At 38.9% G+C, this 14,011-nt stretch overlaps 1 protein-coding gene across 1 annotated transcript in view; it reads right to left on the bottom strand.

Annotated features, from left to right (window-relative positions):
* LOC126092690 (lysosomal-trafficking regulator) overlaps nt 1-14,011 on the bottom strand; it is a 393,980-nt gene that overhangs the window by 304,454 nt on the left and 75,515 nt on the right. Inside the window, exons 8-9 of the mRNA XM_049908413.1 lie at nt 9,629-9,985; nt 2,086-2,164 (exon numbers count right to left, since the gene is read on the bottom strand). Coding sequence (XP_049764370.1) covers nt 2,086-2,164; nt 9,629-9,985 — 436 coding nt within the window. The remainder of the gene's footprint in view (nt 1-2,085; nt 2,165-9,628; nt 9,986-14,011) is intronic.

Genomic DNA, 14,011 nt, shown 5'->3' with positions numbered 1-14,011 from the left:
GCAATGTGGTGCTACAGAAGAATGCTGAAGATTAGATGGGAAGATCACATAACTAAAGAGGAAGTATTGAATAGGATTGGGGAGAAGAGAAGTTTGTGGCACAACTTAACCAGAAGAAGGGATCAGTTGGTAGGACATGTTCTGAGGCATCAAGAGATCACCAATTTAGTATTGGAGGGCAGCGTGGAGGGTAAAACGAGACGAGGTACTGGCAGAAGTAAGGCTGTGAGGATGGGGCGTGAGTCGTGCTTGGGTAGCTCAGTTGGTAGAGCACTTGCCCGCGAAAGGCAAAGGTCCCGAGATCGAGTCTCGGTCCGGCACACAGTTTTAATCTGCCAGGAAAGTTTCAACAGTGGCTATATCGTGTCATGAGGGTGGTGTGAAATGAGAAGACTCCAAAAGACTGGAAGAGAACACTAATTGCCCGTATATCCAAGAAAGGGAGTATGAAGAATTGCATAAACAAGAAGGGAGTCACACTGATCCTGGAGAGCAGAATCTGAACAAGGGTCGACAACAAATGGCTTCAGACCTGGGAGGTCAACTGTTGACCTAATATTTGTAGTAAGGCAAAACCAAGAGTATCACTATGAATTTGGGGAAGACCTCATGATGGCTATTCTCAATATAGAAAAGGCATCTGATAGCATCTGTAGAAGAAAGGTCTGGAAAGCAGTAGAAAAGAAGAGATTGGAAAAACGAGACAACAAGCAGAGTGGGGGAGATGTACTACAGAAGTCTGAGTTGTGTGAAAATGGGAAATGAAAGGAACGATTGGTTCCAGCAAACAAGTGGTGTGAAACAGGGCAGTGTATTGTCCCCTTTCCTCTTCATTGTGGTCTTCGATGACATAATGTTTAATGTGAGACACAAAACTGGATAAGACAAGATGAAAGCAATGGCCTTCAAGAATGACTTGATGATCTGGGGAAACAGGGAGGAGGAGATTAGGATGCTCGGGGAGAAACTGTGAGACAGTATGGCATGCAACTTGATGTGAACAATTTTAACGTAAACGAAGTGAGATCCTGGTTACAACTAGAAAGGAATATAGACAAACAAGTGCAAAAAGGATTGGAGGCAAACAATTGAAGAATGTAGAATGTAGAGACTGTCAAGTACTTGGGAAGTGTGATGGAGGAAAATGTGAAAAAGATCAGTGAACGTGACAGGCAAACAGAAACATTCCTGAAAAATGTTAGGAGCCTGGTTTGGAACAAAGGTAACCCACAAAAAATCAAAGAAGTGATATATAGAAGTCACTGCATTCAAATACTGTTATATGCAGCTGAGACATGGGTAATAAAGAAGACAAAATTCAAATGGCTCTGAGCACTATGGGACTTAACATATGAGGTCATCAGTCCCCTAGAACTTAGAACTACTTAAAGCTAACTAACCTAAGGACATCACACACATCCATTCCCGAGGCAGGATTCGAACCTGCAACCGCAGCGATCACGCGGTTCCAGACTGAAGCGGCTAGAATCGTCCAGCCACACCAGCCAGTGAAGATGACAGTTGTAAGCAGATTACACACATGTGAAATGAAGTTCCTCAGAAGTATGATAGGATTAACAATGAGAGTTAGAATGAGGAATCAAGGGGTAATGGAAAGAGTGAAAGAGGAACCCTTGTAGAGCACTTGTTTGCAGGCTAAGATGGTATGGGCACTCAAAGAGAATAGAAAACAAGTGGTTTCCCAAGAAGATACATGAAATGGAGATGCAAAAGAAGGATGCAGAGGAAGACCAATGAATAGATGGCTGAAAGCTGAGGAGGAGGGTGTTGAAAAAAGGGTTGAGGAATAGACCAGAGTGAACACAGAAAGATGATGGGAAAACAGGACTAGATGGTGAGGTTTATGTTCCTGAGGCTAGAAACCGTTGTTGATGATTATGATGATGATGATGATGATGATGATGATGATGTCAAGAATAAAATCTCAGTAGAAGCGTGCAGAAAATAAATTCTGGCTATTTAAGAAACTGTGAACAAAATGGCTGAACAGTGGTTAGTATTCGAAAAATGTAGCAGTGAGTTGTTATAAATACCACATACTCTAGCGAAAGTATGCATACTCACCACCAACACCTGTTGCAAACTGTGGAAACAAACTAACAACATCAGGATTCTGTGCGGAGAATATCATCAAGACGCTGTCCTGAAAAGGTAAGAGAACAATGAAAAAATTGCAGTGCACTTTGGAATAATTTTAGCTTTTAAGTACCTTACATAAAAAATCACAGAACTGACAAATAAATGAATAAAAACATTCTGCTTAATAACTGTGGCGGACACTGAGGGCATAAATAGTGTAGAATGGTAGCATCAGCAGCAGAGCTACTGAAAAATCACTCAGAATGTGCATCAGGAGTAACATACAAGGCATATGAAGCAAACACTTCTGCCTGCTGCTCCCAGGCCCTTGTGTGTTACTGCCAAACTGTGGCTTCCAATGACTTTTCCCCACAAAGTGACTGACTGGACAGCTGGCGAGTATGTAATCTCAGCAGAAAAATTCCAGTACTTCCGGCAGACACATTTAAAAATGAAATAAAATATTCCTTTCTTTTTAGGGAGAGTTAGCTTCTTCCTGAAGGAAGAATGGGGGGATGGCGTTGGGAAAGGGGTGGGTGGGTCTCTCAGGCTCAGCACAATGAAGTGAGGGGGAGGGGATAGAGGGGCAAGTCTGTGGAGGCATCCTCTCTTCTCTATTCTCCCCTCCCCTTGCACTCACTTCAGAGGGGGTCAGATTCCCCTCATTCTTGGGCCTCTGAGATCTGAGACCTGCCCACACTTTCCCAAAGCTATCCCTCCTCCTTCCCTCATGAAGCAGCTAACAAGCCCTAAAAGAGGAGAATAATTTTTTTATGTGTCTGCAGGCTGTACTGGAACTTTGACCCATGAGCTGTCCAGTCTTCTCATAATTTTACAATCTTATCCTTGTGGGTTCTCCTTTTGACACAACTGAATTTGCCTTATGTATGAGACCCATCCTGCTTTCATCAATCTGTTCTCGTGTTTACTTCATATTAATTTGCACAGAAGGAACAAGAACTTCTAAGAATACTAAATCCCTCAGTTTCTATTTTGTATTCACCAACTTTGTGCCAGCTGCTCCTGTTTTGATAACTACAAGATACTGGAACAACAACAACAATAATAATAATTATTATTATAATGAAACACAATACAAAGCTCATAACACAATTACCACATTCCATATTAGAGATGCCCACATTAGTGAGTTTACTCATCAGTGCCATTCTCTGAGTATCATGCGTACTGATGTCAGCTTTCACATATAACTCAAAGGTGTCTCAGCAAGAGTATACCAATGGATAATTAATTGTTGAATGTAAAAACTGGCATGAGGAGGAAATGATCACTTGTCATACACAAGGGAAGAAGTGCTCAGACATGGTTAGGCACACAAAGAAACTGTAATTTCCATAGCTTAGTTATAAAACATATAACCATTCAGAGAATGATTATGTTATAATGGTACTAATATCAGTTATGTTATCTACTTTGGGAAACATTTACTCTAAGAAAATGATTAAACATGTGGGTATCAGACAATCAAGGAAAACAAAAATGAATGTTATGAAGATAGCCAGAACAAAATATATTTAACACATTTCACTATAAACATCACTGCAATGCATCAACAAGTTAAAAAAAGAAAAGAAACACTTTATAAATACTTTCACCATTTATGAAATCAACAGCTCTTTAAATACCATCAAATTAACATCGGGTACAGTTAAAAGAGTGTATGAGAAATAGCCATAAAATGTACAAATTTTCCTAATAACAGGATGAGGATATCATAAACTACTGTACTCCTGAAACACAATCATAATCATTGCTTTTTAAATGTTTGAAAAAGTTTGTATAAGTGATAACTGAAGAAATAATATAATTAAAGTTTAGTTAAAAAGGACCTGTTGTGTATCCATTTCTGAAAATTATGCATTCTCTTAAAATAATGTGAGATTTGATATTATATCCTAAATATATTACTAAGTTGTGAACCTCAGTGTCTATTTTTGCCACTGATGAGTATATTGCTTCATTATTTGAAGTTAACATTGCACAAAATGGCATTTATTAATGGATGTTGCAACTATTGTGAGGGTACAGTATTTAGTTGAATTAAATTCAGGATTTTTTCCATAAGCAATGATGTGAAGTTTTCCGTACTCTTGTAGCCTATAAATGAACAAGTGTGTGTATAATAATTTTATTACAAACATTATGGTGTTTAAATGCCACAGCAATGTATTATTTCTATGTGTTGGTTCTAATATTTGGTTTGAATTTTATTATTTGCTTGTGCCACTTCTCTGCTAGAGTGCAGCAGTTGAAGTTTGCAAGAAGTAGTCCCTAAACCACACAGTAGGTGCTCCACAGAGCTACCAACAGTGCATGGAATGCCAAGGACAGCCTCTGAATATTACACTACAAGAGTCACCAATAAAAGATCAAGAACATCATGTCCATGATGAAAAGCTTGTAAAGTCTGAAGTTAGTGTGATCTTAGTATCCCCCAATACATATATACGTACAGACGCATAATATAATGAAGGATGATTGTTATACCTAACCATCAAAAATCATTTTGAGAACTGAAATGGAAGAATATATATAAATCAAGATTTTACAAAGGAACCTACACTGACGGGGGGAAAAAATCGCAGCACCAAAAAATAATTAACGTGGAGTAATCCAGAATTTAACATTTTCACCACTCAAATCCTTCCAACATTAATGAACTCAAAATGGATTTTAAACTGATAATTTTCTAATGCACAGCAATATTATGGTGAGTTTGTAATGTTGAGCTGGAAAAAGAAAACTATACTAATTAGATGATCAAACATGATAAGACCAGTAGAAATGAAGTGCTCTTTATTATGAAAACTGTTGTAAACTTGAGACTGAGTAAATAACAACAACAGTGACAATTTCTGGATGGAATAACATGTAAAATAAAGGAAAGGTGACCACTCACCTTTAGCTGACTCATGTCTGGCACATACAAACATGGAACATAAAACTATTTATACTGGCCTTTGAGCTCTTCCTCACAAAATCACATATACAAATGCCAATAGCCACTGGTGTATGTGAGGTTGTGCGCACGAATGTTTGTATTTCTGCTACAAAAAGAACTCTGCAGCAGGTATAATTAGTTTTCTGTTGTATATTTCTATGTGCTGCGCATCAGTTAGCTACAGGTGTGTGTTACTTTTATTTTAAGTAAATAATAGCATTATTCTAACAAACCCAGTTAGGAAAATAGTGGTTACTATATTAAAACAAATAGCTCAGTCATAAAAACACTGTCCCCATACACAAGGGACATAGACTGGACTGGAGCTGTTACTTTTATTTTAAGTAAATAATAGCATTATTCTAACAAACCCAGTTAGGAAAATAGTGGTTACTATATTAAAACAAATAGCTCAGTCATAAAAACACTGTCCCCATACACAAGGGACATAGACTGGACTGGAGCACAATTGGAAACCAAAATACGAAATGAATACTGGATGAGGGGGAGGAAGAAGACAAAAATTTTTATGACTAGTATAAATGGAGAAGTGAACAAACTTAATATGTATTGCTATTTGCTACTATTTCAACAAAGACATAGCCATAATAGTGATTAAAATACCTCACATCATTTCAAATGAAAAGATGCTTAAGCACAGATACGAAAGTAGTGGAATAATAAGCAAACGATGGATGTGGGCCCTGTTTAGCTATTCTTTTTTTTTTTTTTTCTCCTCTTAATTGTTATTGTTTACATCATATCTGACAGTCATATTGATCTACTAACACACTTATGAACACATTCATCTTTTGGATCTGCAGCTCTCATCCTTACTTTCCACATTTGCAGTTAAATTATAGGATATGCGATCTGTCTTTTTACAAACACTACTAGAGAGAATCAAGACATACCAGACACAGCAAGCCTCATATCATTAGATGACATATCAATGCACTCTTGTATTCCAATCAATGAAACAATCAACATCACCATAAAAAGACTACAACAACAAGGAAACACACCAGTCTCACACATTAATGAAATATCAATCATAGTCAAGACCGTAACATCACAAAATTAGTTTATGTTCAATAAAGAATTTTATTTCCAACATGCAGGGCTGCCAATGGTATCAGCAATTAGTGGTCTCCTTGCCAACATATTAACCTAGGAACAGGGTCTTCACACACATAATAAGACCAAAAAAAGTACAAAGTCATGTAAAGATACCATTATGTCGATGACATAGCATGCCTAATTGATGAACCACACGCATATATAGAACAGCTATACAAGGAAACAAACGACTCTCACACAAAAATTCACTTCACATTAAAAATAGAAACAGACAACACACTAAATGCCTGGATCTCACTATACATAAAGCAAACAACACCCATGATTTCACAATATTCAGGAAACCGACAACCATGAGCACCATCATTCACAGTCCGTCAAACCACCCAGTGGCAGACAAGCAACCAAGCTTCAGATTCATGCTCAACAGATTGAACAGAACACCTGTAAGTAATCTGAATTACACACAGGAACTAAACACATTAAAACAGATAGCAGAGGAAAATAGTTACAAGCCTCACATGATAGAGAAATTAAACCAACAAATTTGTAAACAGAAAAGGAATGAAAGCACAATGCACAAACAAAACCTTACACAACACAGAGCAACACAACATACAAACAATGATCACATGCAAGAGACAACAGCACAACAACACACACATAAAACAAAATGGTACACATTCATCTACAATAACAAAATTGTCCACAGAATAGGCAACATATTGAAGAAACATGGATTTCAAATAGGGCACAGGACAGACAACGCAACACAGACAAAACTAAGAACACAGGAGACACCCATAAATAAATTCAACAGAACAGGAATATATGAACTCACATGCAACACTTGTCAGTCTGCATACATAGGAGAAACAAGATACTCAGAACACTTCAGAGTAACAGCACCCATACCACATTTGCTGACCACCTAATGGCCCATAACCACCGCCCAACTACAATAAGAGCAGATTTAAACACACTGAAATCCAGCCACAGCCTATACCACAAACTGACAATAGAAGAGAATTTCGACATACAGAAGGAAATAGCAGAAGGCAAACAAGTTTTAAATGAATACACTACAATCTGTAAAGGGACATTATTTAACACAGTAAAGGAACTTTACAGAAAAGGCAACACAAACAGCTAAAAGGAGCGCGCACACGCGCATGCTACGGTTGCAGGTTCGAATCCTGCCTCGGGCATGGATGTGTGTGATGTCCTTAGGTTAGTTAGGTTTAAGTAGTTCTAAGTTCTAGGGGACTGATGACCACAGATGTTAAGTCCCATGTGCTCAGAGCCATTTGAACCATTTTTTTTAAAATGAAATGAGCATACAGCATTGTAGGGCAGGAGGCCCCGGAAGTTCGGCCGCCAAGTGCCAGTCTTATTTCAGTCGATGCCACACTGAGCGACTTGCATCGGTGATGATGATGAAATAATGATGAGGATGACACAACATCCAGTCCACGAGTGGAGAATATCCCCAACCCGGCTGGGAATTGAACGCGGGCCCACTGCATGGGAGGCAAACAAATAACCACCCAGCTAAGCAGGCAGACAGTTTTGGTAGTCAACACTTTGTAATTTCAATTTTTACAAGCTCTATTACTGCAAATCCCACCATTTTATCAGCAGCTATCATTTCATTCTGATACATCATGCATCTGCCAACCTTTCTTCTTGGCTGCTTCTCTATCTCATACTCTTATACAGTTGTATAGTACTGTCTTTGTATGTGGAATTTTCCTTCCACTTTTTATTCACTTCTTCATTTTATCTAGACACCTCCCCCCCCCCCCCCCCCCCCCCCCCCCCCGCCTCAAAAGCACTCTTTTTCTACATCTACTGACCCGGCCATCTTTAACTTCCACAGTTTTACAGGTTTCTGCTTTACATACAAAGATACAGAGAAAACCTGCGAGGGTTCCAATATTCTTGATGTAAATGTTTGTGTATTTGTTATCAGAACTTTCAAACAATGGAAACTCCAGGTCGGAATATTGACAATGTAAGATAAGACAGATTGCTACTTACCATATAAAAGACATATTAAGTTGCAGGCAGCCACAATGAAGTGTAAGTGTCTTAAACTGTGCTTGTCTGCAACTTAACGTGCCTTTTTTACAGTATGTAGCAACCTATCTTTTCCTAAATTGTTGATATTATGATTGGAATTTTCATTTCTTAAAGGCCTTCTTCATACACCAACTTTCAATAACGATATTAATTATTGGTTTATTCCTTCAAGATACAATGCTAGTTTAGACTGTAACTTGATTGCTGGAGTTATATCAAACAAACTCTCCTTTGCACGGAGTATCCCTTTTTTACCCATACTACATAGCTTATTCATCACTGTTGTGCAGTTGCTCCAAGGAACTTTTAATTGGTTATATTTGATGGCATGCCGTATGGCATTGTAGGCTCCAGAAAAATACCTCCATTGACATTAGCAAATTTAACTGAAGTCCCCAACCATCATACAATGCCTTAGGACGACCACAAATGTAACGGTATCAAATTCCACAGAATCTTAACATACCAACTTTGAGAGTACCCTGTAACTTCACAAACGTATAGCCAAGAAATTAGTTCATGATTTTGGCTTGGCCTGCCTGGAACAACTATTTGAGTCACATTAGAGACTTATACAACTGAATTTATTACCCATACAATGGAAAATCCAAGATGGAATAATGACAACATTATTATGAAAAGGATAAATTGTTGCTCCCCATATAGCGGAGATGTTGAGCCTCAGAAAGGCACAGCAAAAACACTGTCAAACACATAAGCTTTTGTCCAAAAAGACCTTCATTTGAATTAGACAAAACACACATGCTCACTAGTCATCATATGATGGAGCTGTTGAGTCGCAGATAGGCACAATAACAAAACTGTCAAACAAGTAAGCTTTCAGCCAAAACAGACTTCATTGGAATTACACACACACACACACACACACACACACACACACACACACACACACACACACACACACACGTGCGTGCAACCATGGACTCTGGCTACCGAGGACAGACCAGCCTCCAGCAAAAAGACTGTCAAACATGTAAGATTCTGGTCAAAAGGGCCTTCATCGGAAATAGACAACATACACAAACACACTCACACAAACGCAACTCACACACACATAACCACAATCCCTGGCTGCCGAGGCCAGACCAGCCTTGGCAGCCAGAGACTGTGGTCATCTGCATGTGAGTTTTGTGTGTGTGTGTGTGTGTGTGTGTGTGTGTGTGTGTGTGTGTGTGTGTAATTCCAATGAAGTCCTTTTTGGCTGAAAGCTTATTTGTTTGACAGTTTTGTTGTTGTGCCTATCTGTGACTCAACAGCTCCGCTATATAATGACTAGCAATCTATCCTTTTCATAATTAAATTTCTTACTCATTAGATATGGAACTATTCCTCCTGTTTTATTGATTTTAATGAGCAACAGCAAAATTATTTTCATTTCAATACCTGTAGATCCTTAAGATTTCCTGCTTGAGCCTGAAGAATTGAATCCCAATCAATGTCTGATCCAAGTGACTTAGGCCCAAAAAGGTGAGTAAAGTTTGGAGCAGTGCAGCCAACGTCACAGTCTGCCAGTGAAACTCTCCCTGGTCCGAGGCCAACCAAGTAAGTTGCCTTTTCACGTGAAAAAACTGCACAGCGGAATAGTTGAAGTCCGGCAAAAATCCATGAGCCAGATGAAGAATTTTGCTGAAATTTCCTGTGTCCTATCAACACAGCAGAGGAGCGTGGTTTCCGTACGAGAAGCCCAGAAAATGACAACAGACACTCATGGCGATCACAACCATCCACTATCAGCTCGACCTAGAAGGAAAAAAGGTGCAAGATATATTTATTTGAAACATCAGCAGTTTTAAACACTCATACCATAAATTTTACCTCTAGAAGATATAATTCTTAGTACTATCAATAGACACACACAAAAGTATAATAACCCTTTCATTCATGACCCTCACAAATGTACAGGCATTGTGTAAAATTATTTTCTTGGCTTTTTTTTTACTTCTCAGACTGATACCAACTCATGGAGTCATACAGGTCTATCCCTGTTAGTACAGCTGCATTTTGGGTTCCGATTGTTGGCGGAATACTGTTCTACAAACAAAATTCATTAGGTTGGCAAGTGATGTCACAACAGCAAGGTAAAATATTTCATTATTTTTCATTATATTGTCTAAATGAAAGACGACGATGTTTTCATATGAAACGAGGTGTAGTATCCAGAACTGTACACTTCTCTTTGTGTTTCTTTTCAAATTACACTATTTATTGTTGAACAAGTAACAACTACCGCTATCATGCAGGTTGGTATTTTGTTTAAATTTTATAATATACCCACAAAGTTGGGCAGGTAATAATAGTGAGCTGACAAATATCAATTAAAATTCATTTTCACATTCAAAAGTATTTATTGCAAATGCGTTATTATTGTTTTTGCTTCTCAGATGCTCGCTTGTAAACTTATTTTGTCTTTAAGTTAAATACTTAGTGTCTTGAATAACACGGCAGGCAGAGAATTGTCTGAAGACAATTGCTGATTGTCCATTATACCACCCGGTCAGTTACATAAGCGAAACAAGTACGAGGGCAGTTCAATAAGTAATGCAACACATTTTTTTCTGAAACAGGGGTTGTTTTATTCAGCATTGAAATACACCAGGTTATTCCCCAATCTTTTAGCTACACAACACTATTTTTCAACGTAATCTCCATTCAATGCTACGGCCTTACGCCACCTTGAATGAGGGCCAGTATGCCTGCACGGTACCATTCCACTGGTCAATGTCAGAGCCAACGTCGTACTGCATCAATAACTTCTTCATCATCCGCGTAGTGCCTCCCTCGGATTGCGTCCTTCATTGCGCCAAACATATGGAAATCCGACGGTGCGAGATCGGGGCTGTAGGGTGCATGAGGAAGAACAGTCCACTGAAGTTTTGTGAGCTCCTCTCGGGTGCGAAGACTTGTGTGAGGTCTTGCGTTGTCATGAAAAAGGAGAAGTTCGTTCAGATTTTTGTGCCTACGAACACGCTGAAGTCGTTTCTTCAATTTCTGAAGAGTAGCACAATACACTTCAGAGTTGATCGTTTGACCATGGGGAAGGACATCGAACAGAATAACCCCTTCAGCGTCCCAGAAGACTGTAACCGTGACTTTACCGGCTGAGGGTATGGCTTTAAACTTTTTCTTGGTAGGGGAGTGGGTGTGGCGCCACTCCATTGATTGCCGTTTTGTTTCAGGTTCGAAGTGATGAACCCATGTTTCATCGCCTGTAACAATATTTGACAAGAAATTGTCACCCTCAGCCACATGACGAGCAAGCAATTCCGCACAGATGGTTCTCCTTCGCTCTTTATGGTGTTCGGTTAGACAACGAGGGACCCAGCGGGAACAAACCTTTGAATATCCCAACTGGTGAACAATTGTGACAGCACTACCAACAGAGATGTCAAGTTGAGCACTGAGTTGTTTGATGGTGATCCGTCGATCATCTCGAACGAGTGTGTTCGCACGCTCCGCCTTTGCAGGAGTCACAGCTGTGCACGGCTGGCCCGCACGCGGGAGATCAGACAGTCTTGCTTGACCTTGCGGCGATGATGACACACGCTTTGCCCAACGACTCACCGTGCTTTTGTCCACTGCCAGATCACCTTAGACATTCTGCAAGCCCCTATGAATATCTGAGATGCCCTGGTTTTCCGCCAAAAGAAACTCGATCACTGCCCGTTGTTTGCAACGCACATCCGTTACAGACGCCATTTTAACAGCTCCGTACAGCGCTGCCACCTGTCGGAAGTCAATGAAACTATACGAGACGAAGCGGGAATGTTTGAAAATATTCCACAAGAAATTTCTGGTTTTTTGAACCAAAATTGGCCGAGAAAAAAAATGTGTTGCATTACTTATTGAACTGCCCTCGTAGTAAATGGTACAGCAATCAGTCGCAAACGATTTTTATTGCATATCTAGATTGTGGTCACTGTGTGGCCATCATCAATGTTAAAAATGATGTACACAACCAGTTACACTGAGATAACATGCATGCCTTACCACATATACAGTTGCATAAGACAGCCACACAATTATTGAAATCTAGATAAGCAATAAATATCATTTGTGACCGATTGCTGTACCCTTTACTATTGAAATTAATACTATCACTGTTTCCCTATACCATCAAAACTGATAAAAGAACCATATTCAGAAGAAAACAATGATGAAGAAAGTTGTCTCAGAATCAGTAATGAGCCTGAAATGTTTCTTGCCATGTCAAAATAATTGTAAGTGAATCAATCTCTTGGTGCGGGTGCACAACAATGCGTAACAGCAAAAGAGTCACGTGAAATGAATCTTCAGCTTTCTAAATTGAGCATGACACAGGAGAGGTGGTTTTGGAGAGAGAAGGATTTGGCTGAGAAGCATTTTCTTTCTGCAGGTGCTTCCAATAAAGAAATGAAGTACGTGTTACTTTATTCCACAAATTTTTGTAATATTTTAGTGTACATCATTCTTTCAGGTTCCAGTGATGTTGTAAAGCATATTGAAGAACTTGTGATAGTATTTCTCTGAAGATTTCTTACCTTCTGTATCAGAAATCTATGCAAGCTTTCAGAGTCAGAGGCTGCTCCTTCCGGCAGAAGGTTTGAATGGGAAGGGAGACAGGTGAAAGAAAAGGACTGGAGGGACTTAGGAAAATGGGTTGATTTCGAAAAAGGCATCCAGAACCACGGGACAGGGGAGACTTACCAGACAGGATAAGAAGAAAAGACTTCAATTAATTATTTAAACTTATATTCCAGTGTAACACACAAATGAATAAGAAGTATATACATAACTCATCAGTCAGTCACAGTCGTACATGCATGAGAAGCATACAGCATAGATTTTACAAATAATCCTAACACATAAGTGTCTCTCTCTCTCTCTCTCTCTAAACTGAATTTAAAAAATACATATTTCCTGACCTAATGATAGACTATAAATGAAATTAAAAGTAGAAGTCCATGAAATTACAATGAAAAGCTTTTCCAGGCCGAAAGAGAATTCGCAGGTCCAAATGCTACAATAGTTTCTTGTACTTTTCTAAATGTTTTTCAGCAGTACTAAGAACTTCAATCCCTGAGAAGTGCTGGCCAGCTATTCTGTCTCATAATGTTATAATTCTCATAACTATATTTTTCTTCTGATACCATTAACTCAACATAAAATAAACAAATAATCACAACTTGGTGAATTTGGGACCAACCAGTTAATACAAATGCTGTGCAACAGAAAATATAATTCTGAGTTTTATTCTAACGTACATTATTTACAATGAACGTTGTCACCATATTGAACATTATTTAATTTTTTCCAGTAGTATGTGTTATAACTTATGAGTCTACAGAGAAACCCTTCGCAGAGAGGCATAACATGCCATTCATAGAATGAGATGTTCCACACCCTTGATATCCACTGGCTGGTGAAAGATGTTTGTGGGTTGTAGTAGTTAGTAAGTAAGAAGCACTACACTTTCAGGTGATTTTTTTATGGTTTGTGCAGATTGGAATAATACCAATCCTGTGCTACTGGTGACTCGCGCTGCGGGCTTGTGTTTCTACCTTGTGGGTAGAGTCGTTTGCTCCATGGCGAGGTGAGGGAAAGGTATGGAACAAACGTGATCCCCATGACGCCTAAGAAATCATCATGGCATGAATGTTCTGTTTTTATTGTAAATTCAGAGTCTTGTGTGAGATGGATGCATAACAACAACTAGCTGCTATGTAATTCATGTGCAGCTGATTTATTATGAGAAACTGGAGTTGTAAATTATAGGAAATGTATCGAGTT

The sequence above is a fragment of the Schistocerca cancellata genome, chromosome 7, assembly GCF_023864275.1.
Source record: "Schistocerca cancellata isolate TAMUIC-IGC-003103 chromosome 7, iqSchCanc2.1, whole genome shotgun sequence".
Taxonomy (NCBI): domain Eukaryota; kingdom Metazoa; phylum Arthropoda; class Insecta; order Orthoptera; family Acrididae; genus Schistocerca; species Schistocerca cancellata.
The sequence above is the reverse complement of the archived record's forward strand: the minus strand, read 5'-3'. Positions and strand labels throughout refer to the sequence as shown.